The sequence below is a fragment of the Macaca nemestrina genome, chromosome 4 (genome assembly GCF_043159975.1).
Source record: "Macaca nemestrina isolate mMacNem1 chromosome 4, mMacNem.hap1, whole genome shotgun sequence".
NCBI classification, from domain to species: Eukaryota; Metazoa; Chordata; class Mammalia; order Primates; family Cercopithecidae; genus Macaca; species Macaca nemestrina.
Window position 1 is genome coordinate 41,457,994 of NC_092128.1, and position 23,983 is coordinate 41,481,976.

General features: G+C 40.1%; 1 protein-coding gene across 7 annotated transcripts in view; it reads left to right on the plus strand.

The window, feature by feature from the left end:
• The first annotated feature begins 528 nt into the window (after positions 1-528).
• The window catches only part of LOC105475487 (cortactin binding protein 2), a 161,011-nt gene continuing 137,556 nt past the window's right edge, over positions 529-23,983 (plus strand). The window contains exons 1-2 of one of the 7 annotated variants that reach the window (XM_011730812.3): positions 529-706; positions 12,360-12,467. In XM_011730812.3, coding sequence (XP_011729114.2) covers positions 626-706; positions 12,360-12,467 — 189 coding nt within the window. In that variant the 5' untranslated portion in view covers positions 529-625. The other 6 variants (XM_011730758.3, XM_011730773.3, XM_071094575.1 and 3 more) reach the window with 6 other exon arrangements.

The window sequence follows — 23,983 nt, forward strand, 5'->3', positions numbered from 1 at the left end:
GAGAATTGTTTTTGGAGAAGGACTAGAGTCAACGATAGAATAAATCAGAGCCAGGTGTGTATATATATTGGGAGGGTAAAAATACCCTGGCGGCAATGAAATTTAAGAAAGAGCAATTTAAGAAGAAAGGGGTGCCCTATGTGATTCCTCGCGGTGGGATAGAGGGAGCTGAAGTGTAGGATTTTCCCTGATCTTTCACAGAATTCAGATTCAGGAGGCCTGACATTTAATCCGGTCTGTGCACGGATTTCTCCGGCTTGGTGGGGGTTCTGCGGAATGCATTGGTCCTCGGGCGCTTTCTCCCTTCACCTCTTCCGTGGTCTTTGATCCCCAGTCCGCGCGCAGGGCCGCAGCGGAGCCAGGTCGTGCGCCCATTTCTCGCACCTCCACGAGCCAGCGGCTGGCCCAGCCGGGCGCGGGGCGCGGGGCGGGACCGAGGCGGGGCGCTGCGGCGCGCAGCGGGTTAAGCGGCGAGGGCGGTGGCGAGGGGCGGAGGGAGTGCGGCGGCTCCCGGCTTCCCGCGCCCGCGTCCCGGACAGCAGTGGGTTAAGCGCCGCCCGCGCGGAGAAGGCTGAGTCCGGAGCCGCGGCTCCGAGCTCGCATTCGGATCCGCTAGAGCAGGAAGATGGCGACGGACGGCGCGAGCTGCGAGCCCGACTTGTCCCGGGCCCCGGAGGACGCGGCGGGGGCCGCGGCGGAGGCGGCGGTAACCGAATTCCTGGGGCGGGCGCGGGGCGAGTGTAGACGCGGGCTGGGGGCGGCGCCGGGGTCCCAGCCGGACCCGGCTCCGCACCCCCGGGGCGTTCCGTAAGCCCGGGACCCTCCGGTGCCCCTTTCTCGGGGTGCCCACACGACGGAGGCCGGTGGGAGCGGAGCGGCCACCCGGGCTAGGGATCCCTCCTGTCCCTTCCGCGCCCCACGGGAAGCGGCCCCGAGTCGCTCGGTTCTCCCAGCTCCCTGCGTGCGTCCAGTGCGACCCCTATGCTCACTCCCTCCGCTGCGGTCGCTTCTGACCGGGGGCGAAGGCTGGGACGTGTTTCCTGGCGAATTTGACCCCCCATTGTTCACCTCTCGCTGCGCGCGGGGTTGCGAGCGCTTGTCTCAGGGGTGCCTGGTACCGCTCAGCGGACCCGGGAGAGCAGCTTGGGGGAGGTGGGCCATCGCCCAGCAGGTGTGGGGATGCCCATTGTGTGCATCTGTTCCTGTGCCTTCGGGAGGCCCATTGGGAGAGGGCTCTGTCCTGCTGCGGCGCTGCTGCCGCTGAGGCCAGCGCTTTAGGTCCTAGCAGCCTGCTGCCCCATCAGTTGGTGGTGGTGATTGGGGTCGGGTGGATGGGTTAGTTCTTCCCAAGGCGATGCCCGGGAGAGGTGGAGGTTCTGCACCTGGTTTCAAGACATTGTTCTTCTCTGGAGTCTAGAAGCTGAATGAGCTACCATTCATGACTAGTCCTTCCTTTCACCCCCCTGAATAACCCCGTGTAGAGACTCGCGGGTGGTTTCCAGCCTCTACCTTGGGGAAGGGCTGGACCCACATTTCCTGGGTAGAAAACGTTCTGAGTGTTTGAGAAGCAGCTTAGCAGGAGCTGCAAGGAGCTGCAGAGAAAGGCAGATCTAGGAGCGCCTCCCACTCTGGCCCGATCTGGCTGCTCCCGCCGAAGGATCGGGGTGGGATGGAGCGAGCGGGGCGTGGACGCCCCCTCTCTTCCTCTCAAGACCTGAGCAGAGTCCGTGCAGGAGCGGGAGAGGGCAGGGCCGGGCGTAAACAGCAGGGGCCGCTTTAACTTCCTCCCACCCTCTGGAGGTAGGGCTTTCTGGAGAGGGAGAGGAGAGATGTGGAGGAAGGTACTTGGGGTGAGAGGAGCTGAGCCTGGGAAGGGAAGGAGAAACCGAGAGGGGGAGGAGGACTGCTGATTTCCACTTGCAAAACTGGCAAGTTTTGATTTGAACTTTTGGGAAAATTGAGTTTCCATTCTTTGCATAGAAAATGAGAACTTTAAGATTTCAAGCGAAACCTGCCCACTTATGTGAATCAGCTCCCCACTGTGGGGCACAGTAAGGAAACTAGCTATTGAGACAAGGCTCTCTGGCAAGTGGAAATGATTTGGTGCCTTCATCCCCAAAAGGTGGGAAGGGGAAGGAAGAGGAAAAAGAAAGAGGGTGTGGGGGGTGTGTGTGTGTAGGGGTGTGTGTGTGTGTGTGTGTGTAGGGTGTGTGTTTCCTGTTCCCCAGGAAGTTTGAATTTGTTTACTTAATCCACTCAGGATGGGTTTCTATTACCCTCAATATTTTAATCACCTGACAACCCAAACACAAATATCTGACTGATGGTCTGTAGAGCTGATATATCGTTTTGTTTGGTTAGATCGTAAACAGAACCCAGGTCGCCAGGAAGATTTCTGTGTTAACAAGGTCAGTGTTCCCTCTCTTCTGTTTAAAATTTTCAAGTCTGATTTTCGCTGTTGATAGTTGGGGATTTGATAATTTCACCCTTGTTAATGGGCAGAGCCATGGAAAATCTGCGAACATGAACCTTCTTTGCTATTTCCATAGAATCCTTTAGGGTTGCGAGATGCAATAAGGATTCTTCATCTAGTAGTTTAAAAAATAGTAATAATTTCTGACTTTTTACTAAAACTTTGATGATGGCTTCTTATGTAGAATATTGGGCATTTTATTTTACTCCTCCAAATAGTTTTGACTTCATAAGGCATGGTTCTCTCTTATCAGCCTCTTTACCTATAGACTGATTTTAAAGTGAAAGGAAAGCTAGTGTAGAGGAGTGATATGTGTCATCATAATTGCTCCTTAAAAATCAAAGGCGTTTTAATGCACTTTGGGTTCTTGTTGACTGATAACTTAATTTTTATTTTAGTGAACAATTCACTTTGCATTTTGGAGATTTGTTGAATTTCAAGTTGGTTTACATATTGTGATTTTTATGTATACATTTGGCAGTAAGGAGTCAATGGAAGCTCTGAAGCAGTAGGCTATTTTTGAAAGTGAGTGTTTTCAGTAAGCTTTGACTATTTAGATTGTTGCTTAGAGACAAGCTTAATTTATAGTTTTCAGTTTAATATCATTTTTAGTGGAATGTTTTAAATTTAGTTTGTGATCCTCATTCTTAGCTGTTTAAATCCTGAAAGCATCCCAAGTTTAAGGCTGGGTAACAGCTACATTATTCAATAGGATCATATTAATAGTCTTTGCTGTGAACCATGCCGGGAAACCTGGGTTATTTTCAGTGCCCTGGCCAAATGTGATGACTTTTATAGGCCATATTGCTGTTTCTACTCTGAAAATAACTCCTAATGGATAAGGCAGTATGGAAAACAGAAATCTTCATGCTTTTTATTGTCACCAAAGAATTCTGGAGTGAAAGGAAAATGGAGATCTTTTGAGAGCTATATTTGGGAAGCCAACCAACATTCTTGTCATTCTGAGCTTTTCTGGAGCAGCTAATATGCAAAAAGGTAAAAAATTTGTTGTCATGGTGACAGTGACAAAGAAAAACTTGGACAGTGATTTAAAATGCACAACAGTGATGTTAAACAAATTAATAGCTGGCAACTTGAAAGTTTTGTTTTCCAGGTGACAGTATTGCATGTAAATGCACTGGAAAGATCTTTCGTAGCCAATTTCACTAAGTGTTTTTTTTAAACTAAATTATAGTTATATGGCAGCTATAGAATGTTGAAAGTTTTGTAGCTTAATTTTTAAATAGGAAATAACATAGATTTAACACACATTACTGAACACTTACTGAGATACAGGCATCATGAGTGTCATCTTTGCTGTGCTAAAGTAATACATTCCAGTGATAGAAACTGCCATGTGCCAAGGAATCAAATTGGAGATGATGGTGTCATGAGAGGCACAAATGATTTTGCATTAGAAGTTTGGAGAGAGACAGTCATAGAGAGGGTTCCTAGTGGATGGATCTAGAAAATTCCATAGAAGGATGACATTCGAGGTAGGCCTTGAGATTGAAGGAGGATTCGGACCAGCACTGCAGGAAGGAGTGTGTGAATGTGGCCATATCCTAGGGAGACACACGCGAAGGGCTTTCAGCGATGAGCGAAGAGGTTCCCATTCTGGTCGCAGTTATATGGTTCAGAAAAATAGCTTGGAAGTTGAGGAAATTGACTGGAATATTTTTCCAAAGATGAGACTATAACTGTTTCCAGTGTCCTGCATTTCACTCTTTTTTTTCTTCTTCTTCTTAAATAATAGGTTGTAGATTTCTGTTTGCCCCAGTTTTTGGACTTGATTATTATTGTCGTTGCTGTCTTTGTTATTGTATTTCTCACAGGAACAATTTTGTTTAGAGAACAATTGTCCTCAGTGATTGAATCCATGCCTAGGCTAGATTGCCAGTTGGTTCTATCCTTGTGTGTTTCACATAACTTTATGAGGTGAGAAAATGTTTCACAGCCTTGGTACTTAGACATTTACAAATATCTAATGTTGATCATGTGGGCAGCAAGGCTGTGGCTGGGAGAGAGCAGTCTCCACCTCCGAGGAGAGTTGTGTGAAGCTTGTAAAGGAAAGCAAAGGTGCTTAGCACAATGCCAGGCACATGGTAAGTGCTCCACAAATATTCATTGAATGAAGAAAATGAAAGGAAGCTCACCAAGAAGTTGTGTCATAAAACTTAATGTTGAGTGGCTAATTGGAAAACTCACTTTGTGTGTTACCAGCTAGCTTATAGTGAAACTATTGGCCTATGACTTGTAATAATTAACATTATAGACATTATGGATCTTGATCCAAAAAGATGACCCTAATTCTTATTTGTAAAAATTTTCATCTTAATACTGCCCCTTTCCAAGCTGCTTTTCTTAATGACTTCTTAGATTCGTTATAGAGGTTTTTAAAAGTTTAATTTGCAACACTATTAGTTTTCTCTTTGGATTCTCTCTTTTCAAAATGATGATTGAGGCTGCACCCCTGCCATCCTGCATCCTTCCAATAATAGAGTCAAGGCCACATCACCCATTGGGGTGTGGAGGAGAGAGAAGATGATTGATAGGGGATTAAGAGAAATGTGGGGAAGTTTGGAAACAGGAAGAGGGAATAAAAGGAAAGATTGGGCAGGAAAAAGGAGGTCAGGCAAGGCTTTAGAATAGTCTGCAATTGCACAGAAATGTGGAACTGGAATTTCAGCATTGAATGTGCCTAGGAAGGATGGAGCAATATCCCCCAGCTCCATTTACTTTGCCACCGAAGCCTGTCTGAGTATTGCTTTAGAAGGATACTTTATTTGAACACACTTGATTACATTGTTCTCTGTTGGTGCTCCTTTGCAAAGCTTGTATAACGTGGAAAAAGAGATCTGTCTTTTCTCTTGGTAGTTAGGTAAGGAATCAGAGGACAGGTACAAGAGAGGATGATGATATTGATATTGAAAGATTTTTAAAATTTTAATGTTTTAAATAACTTACACAAATAATGAGATCATATTATTAATGCTGTGTACAGTATGATGCCTTCCATATATAAATCCTGATTTTAGAGTAGGGGGAGATACTCTGTTTAAATAAATTGTTAGTAACCAACTAATATGTTGGAGATCATTTTAAAAGGTTATAGTAAAGGTAGTGTAGTCAAGGTAACATTGCTATGTGGAGTGGATACTTGTTTGCAAATGATTTGGTTTTGACATTTTTATATTTCATTGAAAAGACAAGATGGTTCCAAAGGCCTGCCTGTTAATTTGGCCCAGCCTCTTCATTTGAAAATCAGCATGCAGACGTTTGCCACCTACAGATAATCAAGACTATTCTTTAATGCATTGTAAGCTTCCTAAAGGATGGTTATTACATCTGAATGTCTGCTTGCCCGTGGAGCTGATCCATGTCCCATGTCGGGCTGATGTATCATCGAAAAACTGAGTTAGAGTGAAAATAGATGTTTGTATTGTTTGAGGTATGGTCCTTTTTTTTCCCCTAAGGAGGAAATAGAGACTGCAGGGAGATCTGAAAGGAGGAAAAGGGAGGTAGCTGGGCTTAATTATCAGAGGCTGTCACCCCTGACTGAGCCACTTTTCTGCCATTCTTTCCAGCTTTCTCTTAGCTAAAATTGGTCACATCCATTACCAGGTTTCCTTCCTGACATTATTTCCTTGTCAGTATTACCTCCTTTCAATACATTGAATTTCTTGTCTTGCATGGAAGACCCCAGACAGTGTGGTTGATTTGAGGTGCATGACCTTGGAGAACTGACACCAAATAGACCCCATGTTCTCTGTGCTATATGTTGTTTTAAAGCAGAACATCAAGCAGCTTCCCTAGTTTAGGTTACTCTAGATGATTTTTGAAACGCTGAGTCAATGATCTAATACAGTTACTTAGTTGCACCTAGACTGGGCTGAAACATTGTATCTTAGTAAGATGGATGTACCTGAGACATCCTTTGCACACTTTGTTTGCATACTGTGTGCAGTACACATTTTATACCCAAAGTGTATATGGTGGGTTGGGGCAGGGGGAGCACGTTGGATGAAATAAGTGAAGAAGTAATATTCTTACTGTCCTGACACATCTAGTAGGGGTGAGAAAATAGAGTTAATAGAGATAATAAGTTTACTATGAGGAAATGCACAAAGCTGGACATGATTAACCGCCAAGTGAAGTAATAGAACAGATTTTAAGACTGAATGGAGAGAACAAGAGATTTCTGGAGTCTGGAAAGGCATTCAGAAGTGGGGTTTGAGCTATGTGCTGAAGAAAGATAGTACCCAGATGAATCAGAGGAGAATCCATTCTCTTAGGAAGAGCAGCATGAGAAGTAGGCAACCCCATCACAAAAATTCTTTCCTCCTTGAAGAGAGAGAAACCAGGAAGATAATCTCAAGGCAAGAAGTAACTTCAGAGATTTGAAAATAGTTTGAGATATTGAGAAGTATGTACTTTTCTTCATGAAAACTCTTATAATTAGCTGAATTCTTAATATAGTGCATGTTCTTGTGTACCTAGAGAGGTGGATTTAATTTTTTGCATGTCGGTGATACAGCCTTTGCATTGTGATGGTGAACTTTCAAGATGATTTCATTGCTTTTACTTCTTGATAGCCCTTATTCATCCCCAAAGCATAAAGCTTGCTTACATAGAAAGTTCTAAATGCATTATTAATTATTAGCATGCACTATTAAACTAGGAGGAAAATACATTTCTGTAACTTCTGAGCAAAGAGGCAAAATCAGTTTCCTCAAGTACCTCACAAAGGCTTTTAGACTCAGGAAATGACCTAAATAAATTTCCTCAGTCCAGTAATCCAGTTACCCTGATGGTACATGAAATCAGGACATTTAGGGGCTGGAGGAGATTTAAGAGATCACTTACTCCAGCATCCTTATTTTTACTGATGGAAAACCTGAGATTCAAACAGATGAAGTGATTTGCCCTACTTTGCTGATTGTTTCCTACCACATCACTCATCACCCCACCTTCCAGTCTGCCTGCTTTCTCCTATGTAAAGCTTACTGATGGAAAATAGGCACAACCTGCTGGATATTAAACTGAAGGAGAGGCTCTTGGTGTTGCTGGGAAGAGCCAGATAAAGTGCCTGAGTTTGTATTTAGTTACCAACATATCCCCCAGCAACCTTGATAGGACGGATGTATTTGAGGAAAGATCTGAGGGGTGTCTCTGCCACCGTGGCTCATAATGTCTCCTGAAGGCATTCTGATAACCAATCAATGTTGGTTGGTTCCACTAATTCTAAAACGATATGGGTAAGACTTTTCTATTAATATTTAGCCGTGTCTACTGAATTCCCCACATAAACCTAGTGTTTTAGATTTGGGGAGGGGCAAACTTGGTATTGGCCTGTGTTCAATTCTGGAAATTCAAGATGGCTTGATTCAGCCAGGGTCTGTTTTGTCTATTCTGTCTCTTTCTCTCTCTCTCAGCCTGTATGAGAAAAAATCCTCAAGAATGCTCTCCCCACACTTGCCCCAAGTAATTCAGAGCTGTTCAAAACTACAGTGTTGAACAGTTGAGTTTGGGATTATTTCTCCTTTCTAATTTATACATAATATATCATATATATATATTATATATAATTATATGAGTATAATTTTAAATTTTAAATAAATTATAATAAATTATAATATACATTAGATTAACATACAATAAATTAATATATGTGACTTATATCCCAAAGAAGACATACTTTGTATTTGATGACCAGATTCTGGATTGGTTGAAGGTGCCATGTCAGATTTTTAAAACCAGGTGTTAAGTGTTTTTTCTGGAATGCTTTTCCTGGCAAATGTAACAGGCAGAAGAGTGACCTGTGGAGTTGAAATCTGTGTTTTTGTTTTGTTTTGTTTTGTTTTGTTTTTTCTTCTTTGGAGATGGAGTCTTGTTCTGTCATCAGGCTGGAGTGGCACAATCTCTGCTCACTGCAACCTCTGCCTCCTGGGTTCAAACAATTCTCCCACCTCAGCCTCCAGGGTAGCTGGGACTACAGATGCACGCTGCCACGCCTGGCTAATTTTTTTTTTTTTTTAATTTTGGTAGAGATGGGGTTTCACCGTGTTGCCCAGGCTGTTCTTGAACTCCTGAGCTCAGGCAATCCGCCGGCCTTGGCCTCCCAAAGTGCTAGGATTACAGGCGTGAGCCACCGTGCCTGGCACAGATCTGGTTTTATTTTGTTTTTAGCTTCTTTTCATCACTAAAAAATAACTGGATTTTTCTTTTTTAATTGGCAAAGGCAAGTTCAATAGTAAACCTCGGTCTGTGAACATGTCTGCTCTAGTTATTTTCTGGGGGGAGATGGGGATTTGGGAGTCATGTTTTCATGAGTGCCATGACAGAGACCTTAATTTTTTGTGTGAGTGGCAGCATTTGGATCTGTCCTGTCTTCTATCCAATTTGAAAATTAGATTATCAGTGCAGTCTTTTATAAACATATGACTTAATTCGTTTGGCTCTTAAACCAAGAAACTTTAATATTTTTTCTATAACTACTTTTGTACCATATGCATCTAACATTAATGCCACTTCATTCATATATATGTGTGTATATATATATTCTAACAAAAATACAGTTTTTTTGTTAGAATTTTTGCTTCTGAGGTTATTTTTCTAAAAATACTAAAGTGCTTTATATTTATTTATAAAATACTTGGAGTCTTAAGATCTCCAGCATCTTTTCATGCACAGTACTTTGTTTTTACCTTGTTTTGCCAGAATAGAGTGGAAATGAAAGGTGTTGACGATTTGAAAATATTATTACAATATTTGCACTATGAAAGGCCAGGAATTAGTAGAAAAATTTTACTATGACTAGTAGCGGAGAAATGGGGGTGGAGACAGAGAGAGAAGAAAGACAAGCAGACAGATGCACTGTATGTTTCAAACAGTACATCACTTCATACGTTGTGATGGGAGACAGATTTATTTTTTAACATTCTGTGTGACATAATCTATGGTTTAGCAAGAACCCTTGTACCAATGTTTTTTATTTTAATGAATTTCCCTCTTTATTGATGGTAGTGTATAGAAAAACAGAAGTTTTGGCTGTAGGTCACATGTGTTGCTGCTGCTGATGGAAGCAGGGCAGGCTCTCCTGACTCTAATATGAATCAGGATCTTGGCAATGTCTTTCATAATTTATTAGTTTTTAAAATGGAGCACTTTGCTTATAAAGCTTTGGAGAAGCAGGACAATAAAATATACAATTAATTAAAATCTTTAGAGCAACCAGCAGCATCATTAATAAAACATTACCCTCTAAAGCACATAAGAATTGCAGCTTACTCTCCCATCTCAGTGGGAAAAACCAGGATAAAAGAGCCTGTCTTTCATCATAGCCAATAAACTGAGTTTATTGGACTTGGGCTGGTAGATTTTCAAAGAAATAGGCTCCTGGCCAATACCCTACTCCTCTCTACATGAAACATCTGGGTTAATAATAACAACCTCCTGCCTTCATTTGGCACTTACTTCATTGATATGTTCTTGTTTAATCCTCACAAGAATGCGGGGTAGATGTTAGGATTTCCATTATACAGATGAGAAAACAGAGGATGGCATGAGTTATAGAAGTGCTCCTCAGCATGTAGTCTGTGGACCAGCAACATCAGCAGGAGCTTGTTAGAGGGGCAGATTCACAGCCCCACCTCAGACTCACTGAATCACAATTTCCAGGGGTGGAGCACCGCAGCCTGTTTTTTCACAAGGTCTTAAGGTGATTCTTATGCATGCCAAAGTTTGAGAACAATTGGTTTATAAGACTTTATGGACACTACTGTGTAGTGGGAGCAGAGATTGGGACTTGGTACATTGGATTTTACTATTCATAGGGAGCATCTCTAAGAAATATTTGAAGTAGGAATCCCTGAGAACTATACATGATTTATGCTTGCTATAGGTTTTCCTCTTCTCTTTATCCTTAGCCCTTGCCTTTCCAAATAACTTCTCTGTCTAGTGTGTATGCAAAAAGAAATAATTTTAAGAGAGAGATCCTTTTAAAGTCTTTCTTGAGAGAACCCCCTAGCTCTAGTCTCTTTCCCCTTTGTACCATCATATCTCTTTCCAGAAGATTCTTTTGAAACTTAAACGTTACCATTCTGGTCATGCCTGTTTGAAAGCCTCTGAAATCGTTTATTGTCTTTACTATGTATACTTTTGTGTCTTCACAGAAATAGCCCAGTGTTCATGTTGGCTGATTGATAGGATGGTACCATTTTTATCTCATCTCAAAGAGCTTATTCTAGAATGTTGGTGCCATGCTGGTAAAGTGTGAAGATAAGTCATGGCATTTGGTCATATATCCTCGTTTTACCATTTACTGGTTGCATGCTCTGCATATATTATCTGACTTTTCTGAATTTCAATTTTAAAAATGGAGATGGCAATATGGTGTAAATTAGTCAATTCTTTGAGACTACTTTGGAAGCCATTGGGTGCTATGCAAGTGTGAAGTAATATTCTGGCATGTTTTGAACAATGGCTTCTGAGGGTGAGTGTACAGACAGATTTGGGGATAAATGTTGTGTTACCCTTCTCTATGATGGTGACTGGGCTTGTCAAATGAGTCTGTGTACAGAAGGGAGGAGCAGAGTGTGCCCGGTGGAAGGAGCTCAGGCTTTGGACTCACCCAGGCTGACTGTGAACTCACTCTCAGCTTTATCTCTAAAATGAATGCTGGAGAACCTACTTGTAAAAGTTGCTGTGAGGAAGGAGGTTGGAGCGGAAGACAAAAGAATCGAGAGTCAGTGGTATACCTATGAAATTTAAAGCCTTAAGAGGTTGGATGCAGCCGCTCAGGAAAGAAATCTACTAGAGAAGAAAAAAGGGCTGGAAGAACCTTGTGTGAGAAATTATGACCCCCTCCCTTCCCCCCACCTCCCCCCCACACACACCTAGGGCCCTGGTGCTGACTTCAAGCTGTAGCTAGGTCCCTGGAAGTCTCACTTATTCCAGTCTCAGCTCCCTCCCAGGCCTGCCAAGAAGCTACAGAGGCGTTCATAAGAAGGCACTTTGATAACCAAACAGCAGGGGTTCCAAACTCACCGGACTTTGTCCGCCCAGATGACCACATATGAGTGGCAGTCCTGGTTTCTTAAAAGTGTGTGTGCCTGTACTCTGTGTGTGTGTGTGTGTGTGTGTGTATGTGTTGGTGGGGGAGGGTTGGCAACATGAGGAATGTGTTCCTTCTAAAGGGGCAGCTATTTCCTGGCTCTGTGCATTATTGCCGTGAGGAAATATGAATCTGGAGTTACCCAGTCATCTGACATTTGAAGACAAGCCAGGGATCTGGATTTTTTGGTGACATCTTAAGATTTTTTAAATGTTGGCTAAATGAAAAACAACAACGACGACAAACCCACTTTGTGACCCAAGTAACACACATCTGTAGGCCAGATTTGGCTGCCAGCTGGTGGCCTCTGCTGCAGAGTGTGTAAACATGACCTATTATTATTGGATGTTCTGGAATTTATAAAAACCTCCCAGGAGTCTTTAGGTTGGGGCCCTTCTAGGAATACATCCATGCTTTCTTTGCTTCTCTTGAAACTCCCCTACTCCCCCAAGATATACCAGACCTGTTTTGCTTCAGACTCCAGGGACTTTAAATTTGTGCTGTGTGATTTGGAGAGATTTTGAGTCTGGGTGTGCAGGCAGGCTGGGGAACTATAGCTCCTTGGAGAGGAGAGTTGAGAGACTGGCGTTATAGTTTTTACCTCTCCTCCTAGAAGGTCATGGCATAGATTGTCTGCTGCAAATAGTACCCCAGTGCCTCTTGGATCTGCTGAGCCACTGGGATAAAAATGATCCATTGCATAACTCTTAGGATGTGTGTGTCTTGCTTAGGAAAAGATTTTTCATTGCCTTGTTTTTTTATGTGTTACAGAAAAAAGAGTTTGATGTGGATACTCTCAGTAAATCCGAGCTGCGGATGCTCCTCAGCGTGATGGAAGGGGAGCTGGAGGCCAGAGACCTCGTCATCGAGGCCCTGCGGGTAAGAACGACACAGGTCTGGGTCTCCATGCTGGGTCATCTGCTTTTTTCAAAGAGCCATTGGCAAACCTTCTTTTTCTTAATTTTTGAATCAAGTAGATATAAAATGTTACATCAGGTCAAAATGTGCTCTTCACCCCAAGCACTAACCCATAACCTTTATAAGCCCAAACAAACACTGAAGTCAGATGGTCATTGAAATGCTGGGAGCTGAGAGTAGACTGTGTAATGTGGGAAACTTGAGGAGTCAGCTGTACTCGTTCAGAAATCCTTTTATGTTTCACATGTTTATTTGGTTAGAAACACGCATTTTCAGAAAATTGCTGATTTGGTATCCTACATGTATGTGAGGGCAGTGAGGAAAAGTTGAGGTTTATAAAAAAAGATTGCTGGTAATATATATTTTTTCTTCCTATAAAAATTACTATTTTATTTTTAGAAACTCATGAGTTAAAAAGTAAATGTTTATCCATACCTTCAAAGTGTTAATTTTTTTGATCTTTCAGTAATTTTGAAATATTTCTGTAATTGCTTACAAAGAATTTATTACTTAAATGCCTCAATAAAATTTTCTTTTTGAAAAAACAATGGTTATTAGACTTTCTTGATGCAGTTTTCCAATTGAATGTTCTGGATCTTGCGTTTGTTTTGGTATGTAGATCAAACAGAATTTGGTGCTTGTTTTTGTCCCTCTTTTCTGTTTAATAGTTTGTATGTAATTAGTTATCTTTTTGGCTCTTGGTCATTTGACCAAGAAGGCTATATTTATTAGGTATGGGTTTATCTTATTTCACCAGGGAATTGTTTCCCCAAACATTGTCTTGGTAAGTTTAATTTCATGTACGTATGAAAATCTGTGGAATGTTAACACATTGTTGCCTGTGACAGGAGCTTATATGGTAGAGGAGGGAGGTGGTAGTGCTGGATGGTCAGACATAATAATGGAAAAGGTAGACATGGGGAGAACTCAGTTGTGTGGGAAGAAGAGATAGCTCCTGAAGTCATGTCTTCAATGTATTTTCATAAACCAGAAGTTGGCATAGCAGATGTAATGATTATCCCTCAATTTGATTGCAGGAACAAATTGCCACAGAAAAATGGTAGTATAGTTGTACTGTCGGCAAGCCAATATTGAGTTGAAGGTGTTGCCTTTTGAATGACAAGTTCTTCTAAGTAGACATTTGCAGTTTGGTTATGTTCATCCTGTTCCACATTTAGAACATCTTGTTACTGGCAGATGTATATTTTCCTGAATGAAATTTTTGGGAGAGATGCTGAGGCAGCATATAACTAACATATGTGCCCCTTAGCCCAAGGACAGAACAAGGGCATAGTCAGCTGCTGAGGCCAGTAGTATAGCCTCTTGTGGTCAGATAGAAGTGAAGGGCTCCAGCTGTGCCTTAGATATTTTTTTTTTTTTGGTCCTGTGTTAACCTGTTTAAGGCATCAGCACTATGGAATTCCCCACTAACATCAATGTTTGAACGTTTAATGAAGTCGGTGTTTTTATGTATCACCTTAGCGACCACAGGTATTTCTCTTTTTAATTTAATTGCAATACTTGGAAATGTTGAAATGTAAGAGTAGAGGTAAAAGCTTGCTAATAATCAGCACTTGCTGAGTGGACATTTTTCACAGAATCAAGAAATGTTAGAATTACGAGGAGCCTTAGATGATGTCGTAGGTCAGTGTTTTGCCTCCCTATCAGATGTGATGTCTCCTTTTCATAAAATATTTTATCACCTTCTTACTATCCTGCAATGAAATTTGTGGAGAATTGCATGTATAAGTAGGTTCAGTTAAAACCAGTACAAAGATAACAGGAAAATAGTTAAAATAAAATATGATATGCTCAATATATAAATGCTCAGACATGACTGTACTGAAAGACATGATAAAACAAACACGTGGCTATTTGAACCTATTCATGGCATTGACGTGAATATAATAGTTGCAAAAGAATCCTGATCCCATCCTGCTATCTTGTTTACTCTGAGTCAGCAGATTTGTGGTGGGCGAGGTGATTTTCTGAAATGGTGAATGACTTAGTAAAGTGGCAAACAAAAGCACACACATACACAGGAGTTGAATCCCTGGAAAATTCAGTTTGTTAAAAATTAAATTGACTTGTTTAATAAGTAGAAAGGAGTTACTCTCTAACCTGGTCATCTAGAAGGTTCAAGTGAAAGGAATGAACAGAGAAATATTTGAACGTGACAGAGAACACAGCACAGTTCCTTTAATGTGTGGAAAGGAACCACATCTTTGCCGTGCCTCCCCTAAGTGCCCATCACTGCGAAAATAAAAAATGCTAGTCTGTTTCCAAAACACATCCTAGGGTACTGCTCCTGTGGAGAACCACTGGCCAAGACCAGTCTCCTTTGTGTATAGATAAAATCAAACAGAAAAGCCTGGAGACTTCTGACTTATCGAAGGCCACAGATATGGCATGCATAAGAGCTTCCAGTTCATTTTCACACAGCCTCCCACGTGGAATGCGGTGTATATGGAGAATCTTAAAGCTTTTTTGGTTTAAAATTCAGAATTGTGATTTCTTTATTTGGATGATTGTTTTTTTTACAATAGGTAATAATGTCATCTTGACATACCTGTGGTAGCCATCATAGACTCACCGTGGTGATGTACTAATTGAATGTTCCCTGGGACATTCACGGTCCCAGTGTGTCATCTGTTTGCCTTTTCCTGTAGTGGTGGAATGTAGCTGAGTGACTAATGCCCCAGAAAGAAATTGGGGAGGAGAGAGGCTGTGAAAGTGTCATTTTAATTTTGTTTTACATTATGAGATCAATTTATTCCGAAATCAAGAATCAAAATCTCCTCACTCGGTAATTAGTGTGCTGCTATTCAACTGTGAAGGAAGTGCATCTTGGGTTTTTTTTTCAGCCAAAATTAATATTCCTCTGAAAATAGTAAATAGTTTTGAATTTAATATATAAATTATAAAGATACCTAGTTTGTACACTGAACTTTATTACATTTAGAAATGATTTTGTTGTGAGACGTTCAAATTCTTTAGAATTTTAAATCTTTAAACATATATTTCAGATGAAGCTATTTTACTTTTTAAATTATGCTATCTTGATGCTTTGATTTCAAGTTATTAAAAGTTGCATACATCATTGAATTAATGGCAACGGACTTTTCAAAACAATCCATAAATATAATTTGGAATGGGGAAGATGTTAAGAGATTGCAATATATGTCTTGGTACCTTTGCTATTTTCATATATTTAAGGTATAGATACTTCCTAGTATAAAAAGTCCGTGACAGTAGTGAAGACATTAATTTTTAAAAAGAGCGATATTGATGGAAAAATCTGAATTGCATAAAGCTGATTAACCGAAGTATATTTTAATTGATTCTCATGGGAAATATTTAGTTTGTCAACAATTCCTCCATATTCACATAGAGTAGGAATAAATCTTTGAACAAATAGATACATTCAGATAAAACCCAAAGAAAAATACTTTGTAGTTCAATAAAGAATGTGCCCAAAGAGAAGCAGCCACATTTTCTGAATACCAAGATAGGCACAGAAGCTTTTGAATTAAATTTAATTGACTATTCAAAATCTGAGTACACAATTCATACAGAAATCCGTGATTCAAGTTTGTTTACTTTGTGGAGTCGTCTGGCCTTTGTTTCTTTTTTCCTCTTGCTACTGGTATTCTTACAGGTATCTTAGTCAAAGAGAGACAAAGTCAAGATGATGAAAATGCTATAACTAGATGAAAATGCTATAACTATAAAATTTTAAAAGTCAAAATTATGTGCTTAAGCCTACATTTTACAAGGCCCAGCCTGCTATCATTAGCATGAGTTTACATAAATATCATTTAAACAATGAATTCCTTTGGCAATTATCTTCAGATTTTTTCTGTGCCTGTTTCCTTTTAGATTGGATAACTGAGATTGACTATAATAAACCCATGGCAATTCTTCCTCCTAATATTCATATAAAGTAACTATATAATCTAGACTTTCAATTATTATTTGCATTGTCATGTTTAAAAATTATCCAGTTTAACATTTCTTCAGATAGAATGCATTTATCACCCCAGTAACACAGGACACTATCAGTTATAGAATTGCCTTGTACAAGTGGCTGTAAGAAAGAGACTCAACATACAGTAGATTAAATAAGGTCATTTCTCTCACATGACAATCTGGAGGTGAGTGATCCCAGCTGGAGCGTCAGCTCCATGCCAAGTGATCATTCAACAACCCAGGTTATTTTTGTTTTACTACTCTTCTTAGGGAGTTAACCTCATCGGCGTGCTTGAAACAGGATCAGTGCCACCTCCGCATCCCAATATATGGTAAGGGGGAAAGATGGGAAATGAAGGGCAAGCAATTCCTCTAAGTATGGTCTTTCTTCTGCAGAGTGCACACAGTGTATCGGTGAGGCCTTTCATAGACATGCAGCTTTTCGTAGTTGCATAGGAGCCTGGAAAATGACCATGGCTAGCTGGCTACACTGTAGTACTATGGAAGATGGGAGGACTTGGGAAAACATGAACAACCTGCCGAAGTCCAAGAGGGAGGGGTCCTATTCTGATTTCAATATTATCTTTCAAAATATCCTGGGCTAAGATATAGGAAGATAGATCTTTCCCTCCTTCCTTCCTTCCTCAATAAGGATTTGATGAGTACCTACTGTGTAGCAGGCATAAAAATAAACTTTGAAGTACATATAAGTGAAGATGTATTATGCCAAAATTGTAGCTGTTTAGAAAATTGTATTTCTTGACTTTACATATTTAAAATTAGTGTTCTGTGTAATGCCATCTAGGCCTAGGTTTTACTTTTCTCAGACCGTGACTCAGTATATTGAGTTTGCCTAGAACGATCTTCCTTTTCAAAAACTTGGCTGTTCATGGGGTTCAAAATTAAAAATAAAATTTAAAGCTCTTAAGTAATTTTGCTTTAAAGCAGATTTTCTCAACCTCAGCACTGTTGATATTTGGGACCATTTTATTTTTTGCTGTTTGTGGGGAGCTGTCCTGTACATGTAAGATATTTAGCGACATCCTTGGTCTCTACCCACTAGATGCCAGTAGCAACTCTTCAGCTGTGACAACAGGGTCTCTCCATGGGGGACCACATTGCTGCTGCTTGGGAAATGCTGCTTTAAGGAGGTAATGCTAGTCAAGGAAGGACTATTTTTAAAACTGATTTTGCTAAAATTGGCCAGGCGCGGCAACTCACACCTATGATCCCAGCACTTTGGGAGGCTGAGGCAGGCAGATCACTTGAGGTCAGGAGTTCAACACCAGCCTGGCCAATGTGGTGAAACTCTGTCTCTACTAAAAATACAAATATTAGCCAGGCATGGTGGCAGGCAAATTTGGGATGAGGTCCCTGTATTTATGGCTATTAATGCAAACAGTCCACCTGCGACGATAGCTTGTTGACCCCCATCCTCTCTATAGAACTGAGCCCACCCACGTGCAACAGTGAGCCCTTGCCTTGGGACAGGCAGATTTAATTTGCCAGTGATTATAAGATGTATCTCAGGCTGGGCTCGGTGGCTCACGCCTGCAATCCCAGCACTTTGGGGAGCTGAAGCAGGTGGATCACTTGAGGTCAGGAGTTCGAGACCAGCCTGGTCAACATGGTGAAACCCTATCTGTACTAAAAGTACAAAAATTAGCCAGGTGTGGTGGTACACACCTGTAATCCCAGTTACTTGAGAGGCCGAGGCAGGAGAATTGCCTGAACCCAGGAGACGGAGGTTGCAGTGAGCCAAGAGCAAGCCGCTGCACTCCAGCCTGGGTGACAGAGTGAGACCCCATCTCAAAAAAAAAAGAAAAAGAAAAGAAAAGAAAAATCTATTTTTGCTAAAAATAAATGTAAAAACTCTATTCAAATATGTTGCATAATGATACAATGATTTTCTTGAAAAAGTATACCTTTAAACTAAAAGTATTCTGAAAATGCCCATTTTAACAACTTCAGGACACTTTCAAAATGTATTACATATTTTACTATTTAAAATTGAATTACAGTTCCTTATGCAGAAATTAAATACCATAGTTTTCAAATTAAAAAAGCCTTTATAGTTGTATGGTTGAGTGCTAGAATCTTGACATAGAACAAAGACAATCACTTTAAATAAAATAATGGTTCCACTCTAGTTTTAAAAATAGCTACAGAGTATGCTACAGAGTATTGTGAATGTTTTCCTCATATGACATGTCTGCTAAATCCTGATAAAAGAATAACAATCTGGCTTTTTATTGGTTTCAGCTAAGTAAAACATGCAGTCTTTTGTATTTCAAAATTCTCCTGTGAATGCAGGCATTTGATAGACCAAAACATACCCTTTTTGTGCTGTTCATTATAATTAATGAATGAATTAATTTGCTGAGCAGAGCTGAATTTATGAAAACATAAATTAATTTAAGTTTCCTTTCCTGTCTGTTGAGATAACACTTTTGTGCCATGCTAGAGAAAGGAAGAAGGGTGTTGACCAGATTTCGTATTGTTTCTGCTAGCAAATCAGTTTTCAGAAAGAAGAAATAGCTGATGAATTTTAAGTAGCATTGTATTTGTTCCAGCAGGACAAACACTGAAATGAGCAACTTTGATTCTTTACTTCTGGTCAATTTTTTCTCTGATAAATATTTACCATTAGTAACAAACAAACAAAATATAGAATACCATGTAAAATGTTGCTTTTCCATATATTAGAAAATTTAGGTGATAAGGTCGTGAAAGCAAAATGTTTATTATCACCATTTCTAGCCCATATAATAAGCAACTGAAGTAACTGTGTAGCATCTGCCTGCTGATTATTAAGAAGTTATCAAGATATATGTAAGGAGAACAAACTAAAGATGAGGCTTTTCCCAGATCAATCTCCCACATACCATTTGATCTGTTCTCGTGCAGGATAGAATCAGGGTTACAAATAGGATGAAACAAGGAATATATTTTTGTACACTTTGAACATGATCACAATTGTGGGGATTTCAGTCTAATTAGCAGTTCATTTTTAGAATTCCATGTGATCTGAAAATACAAGGTATTCCTTTGAGGCATTCTGATTACATTTTAGCCACCTCATCCTGACACTTGGTGGCTAAGCTACAAGTCATGGGTTTTTGCAGAAATTTCTTTTGCCACCTTTATGCTGAATTCTATGTTTTGATTATAAGAGGAAACAAGGTTCTAAAGCAGTATGCTCATACAGTGTGCAGCATGGTCTTTAGTATGTAAATTTTTGAGTTTTGTGTGGCATTATTTTCAACTTTGCATAAATAATTCTGTTTGCAACCACCTCTTCACAACCAGTTAAAAGTAAACAAAAAAAATGAAAAAAGAAGAGGGTGGTTTTATCATTTTAAACTAAAACAATTTCTTTTCTACAGCCACCTTCATCCATCCCATGACGGTGGGTTAGGCAGTAAACAAGCCAAAATCAAGACAAGGGTAATTCCATTTGGCTCATGCTTTGCGGGAATCCTGAGGTTAACTGCTGTTTACAACAAGCTAGAGTTTTAGCAGGGGATGGAGATGGAATGGGGCTTAATATTGTTAGGTTTTGGTTATATGTCAGGCACTTCATAGGCATTATTTCTTATCCCTATGAAATCTCTTGAGATCAGTGGTAGTACCCCTACTTTAGGAACAGAGAAAGTAAAGCTAATAGGATATTTGCCATTTTCTGTCTGACTCCTAACCTTAGCCCTCACCATGTCTCTCCCCCAAAGGCAACATTAATGAAACTAAGCATTCTCCTAGAGCTGAAAGTTGTCATTTATGGATTCTTTAATTGCTATGAAGTCTCAGACCATTTCTACACACCTGTAATCAATTGTAAATTTCAAAAGCTGCACAGAAATTGAAGCTACAAAGAAATTGTTAGTCTTCTATGTTTAATCATTCATTTGCTGTTCCCTTGCGATTGAGCACAGGTAATTATAAACAGAAGTAAAGCCTTGAAGGTTTCTAAGATCCTTTTGAATGGCAAGAATGATAATGTAGAAGAACATCATTGGTTTTTAATGTGTCCTTCTTATTAATTATCATACTAAAAGCTTGTACTTTTCTGTAATTGGGATATGATTCTGTCATCCTCTGGATGACAGGGAACATGCTGGTGCATGTGAGAATGCCGCATGACCTGAGTTTAGGGAAGTGATGGAGATTTCTGAAATACACGAGGACACAATTACTGAGGAACTGCTCTTTCCACCCTGACCATCTTTGCATATTTCAGTCGTTAAGTCTGTCTCTTATAGTTGCATTTTGTTTTTAAATTTGTACATCTTTTAGTTTTCATATTTGATCTTGTTTTTTTTTTGTTTTGTTTTTGTTTTGCATCTGCAAAACATCAGCAGGTAGTAAATTGAGTCCTTAAATAGAAATTTGGTTTGGTTTCCATGAAAGGCTGTTGTATGGATTTCCTTGATATTATAAAATTCTTTATTTTTTCCAATCAATAAAAGTTGAAGTGAATTTGTGAGGGTAGATTATGTAAGCCAGGGTCATGATAGAGGCACTACCTAGGAAGAGTTCAGTATTTTAAGTAATTGATATATTAAAATGCAGATGTGTCACTGGCCTTGTTAGATAGTTCAGGTTTCCTTTCATGAAGTCTGAATCAACAGAATCTAGTTTTAGATTAGGTTAGATTTGTCTTTTTTAAGACAAACTTTTAAGTAATCCCTACAAGTTAACTTAAGAGTTGATTATTTTCTATTGATGAGTCTCTTTCCATGAGTGCCTGGGAATACATTTTTCATAAAAAGTCTCAAAAGTGTATTGGGCTTCCTTCTGGAGTTTCTTGACAAAATAATGAGACTTGACTGGTGTAACTGAGAAGCAACCTTCCAGCATGTCTGCTTGGCTCCATCAGTGGTTCCATGTGTTTTTGTGCCTGTATCGGAATAGTAACAAGTTGTGAGTTTGGTTTGGTGGACTGTAGGTAGGACAACTAATGGAAGAGCTTTAGAAACTCTTAATAGATATTGTGAATATGTTAAACTCTTAATAAGTTTAGATTTCAGACAGTTGACAATTGAGATTCACTGTAGGCTCTGAGGTAGGAAACAGATGTGATAAAAACAATGTTTAAGGGAGATTATGTTAACCACTTTTGGAAATAGATTGACAGTAAAAGGGAAAGAAGGAATCTGAGGAAGCAATTACAGTTGACGTTAATTAAAGTATGGTTCCATGAAGCTCAGAATTCTGGATGATGGCTCTAAATGTAGGTAATTTGTTGTGTGTGGGGGGAGGGGTATTAACAGGACTTGAATAGACAGGAGAGATTGGAAATAAAATTATCTCCTCCAGCATGAGTGCATTATTTTCCTTTATTTCCTCTCTTCTTTTTCTTTTCTTTCTCCGTTTTCTTTTCTTTTTTTCTTAAATAGAGACAGGGTCTTGCTATGTTGCTCAACCTGGACTCAACCTCCTGGGCTCAAGAGCTCCACTTACCTCAGCCTCCCAAGTAACTAGGACTACAGGCATGTACCACCATGCCAAGCTTAACAGTGCATTATTTTCTAACTGATGACAGCAAATAGTTGTTCCTAATGCAATTTCTGTGTTAGGGTAGAAACTTTGCTTTTTAAGGACATTGTGTCTATACTCCATGTGAATTCATGCTCAATTAAATCAGGCATTTGTTCTAGTTCTTCCAATGGCCTTTTTAGTGCTTAGCTGTTCAACATTCACCTAGTAAATATTTTCTGTGTATATTTATCATATCAGGTGTTGCACTGGGAAGAGAGTGTATGCTAAATAGTCCTGGTACTTCTAAAATTTATTGTCTAGTAAAGAACACTAACCATAATAAGTTCCATTTGTGATAAGTGCGACAATGGAAAAGTACTGGGCTGTTATGATCATGTACCATGACTGATACGGTATTTTTCTCAGACCCACTGTGGAGAGGTGTGTAATAATAGGGCCAAGGTAAGAATACAAAATATTTGCAAAATATTAATATTTATAATATATCTAATAAAATAAAAATAACCATGTTTCTCTTGTTTGGTCCCCACCTGCTTAGGTTTCCCTGGATTTTGTGCAACTCCCTCAAAGTTGTTTTATTTTGTGCAGCTGCTTTGCCATGTCTCCTTTTGATCTCTCCTTATGTGCAGATGGTGGCCTCATGAATTTCTTGCTTTTCAAAGTGACTATTAGTCTCTCCTATTTACCTGTCATTCTTTGGTTACTTGAAATTACAAAGCAGTATGACTCTTTTGTACCAATGACTATAGAGGTGGTTTGTTTGTTTGTTTGTTTTGTTTTGCTTTAAGAAGGGGTCTCTGTCAACCAGGCTGGAGTACAGTGGCACGACCATAGCACACTGCAGCCTTGAACCAAACCATGTATATAGGTCCCATCTGTGGTTTCAGGCATGCGCTTAGAGTCTTGGCACATATTCCCCATAGATAAGGGGAGGCTATTGTATATTCCATTAATCAAGCAGTCACAGAACTCAGATTCAAGGTGAAGAGACATAAACCTGACACGGGAGAAATGATGAAGAATTGGAGGATGTTCTAAAACCTCTAGGAAATAGTTGCCCTTGTTTGCTGAGCCCTGACTGCTAGGCATGCTATTTAGTATTTTATGTGGATTATGTCATTTAACCTTCATGAGTATCCCTGGAAGTAGGTACTGTTGTTATTTCGCTTTAAGGCTCATGGTTAAGGAAAGTGTTCTGTGTCACACAGTTAAGTGCCAAGCCAAAGTTTGGACCCAGGTCTTTCTAACTACAAATGCATCTTCTTAACTACTCTTCTATATAATCTCATGGAAGAGAGCTAGGTAATAGCTACTAATTATAATGCAGAGCTGGCTTGTGTAAGTGTTTTAGTAAAGCCCAGAGAAAAGAGTTCTAATGAAGATGAATTATGGATGGCTTCTGGGAAGAGGTGGCATTCTTGCAGTCTTTTGAAGAATGAGTACCTTAATGAATAGAGCAATGAGAAGTTCGTTCTGATCAGAAAGAGCCAGAGCACAGGATCTGTGTGTGCTCTGGGCAGAGTGAGGAGGTAATGGATGAAGGCACAGGGGTATGGACTGATGGAGTAGGAGTTCCAATGGGCTCTATCCAGGAGGTTTTGAAAGCCAAGCTGAAGCATTTATGTGCTTAACCTGATAGGCAGTGCAGAGTCCCTGAAGATTATCAAGCAGGAAAATTGAATGATCTGAGGCTTTTGTTCTCCAAGTGTGGTTTCCAGACCTGCATCATCAGCTTCATCTCATTAAAAATGCAAATTCTTAGAACCTCTACTCTAGATCAACTAACTCAGAAACTCTGGGGATAAAGCAAAGTGTTCCATTCCGTGTTTCCACAAGTCCTCTGGGTGATTCTGATGCATGCTGAAGTCTGAGAACCGCTGATCCAAAGGATGGTCACTCATAAAGCTGGTGTATTTGTGTAACATCACATCAGGGTGTGCGGTGAAATCGCTGATGCTGATTAGGTGTCAGGGCTGGAAAGGCTTTCTGCTCAGGAAGCAAGATGGCCA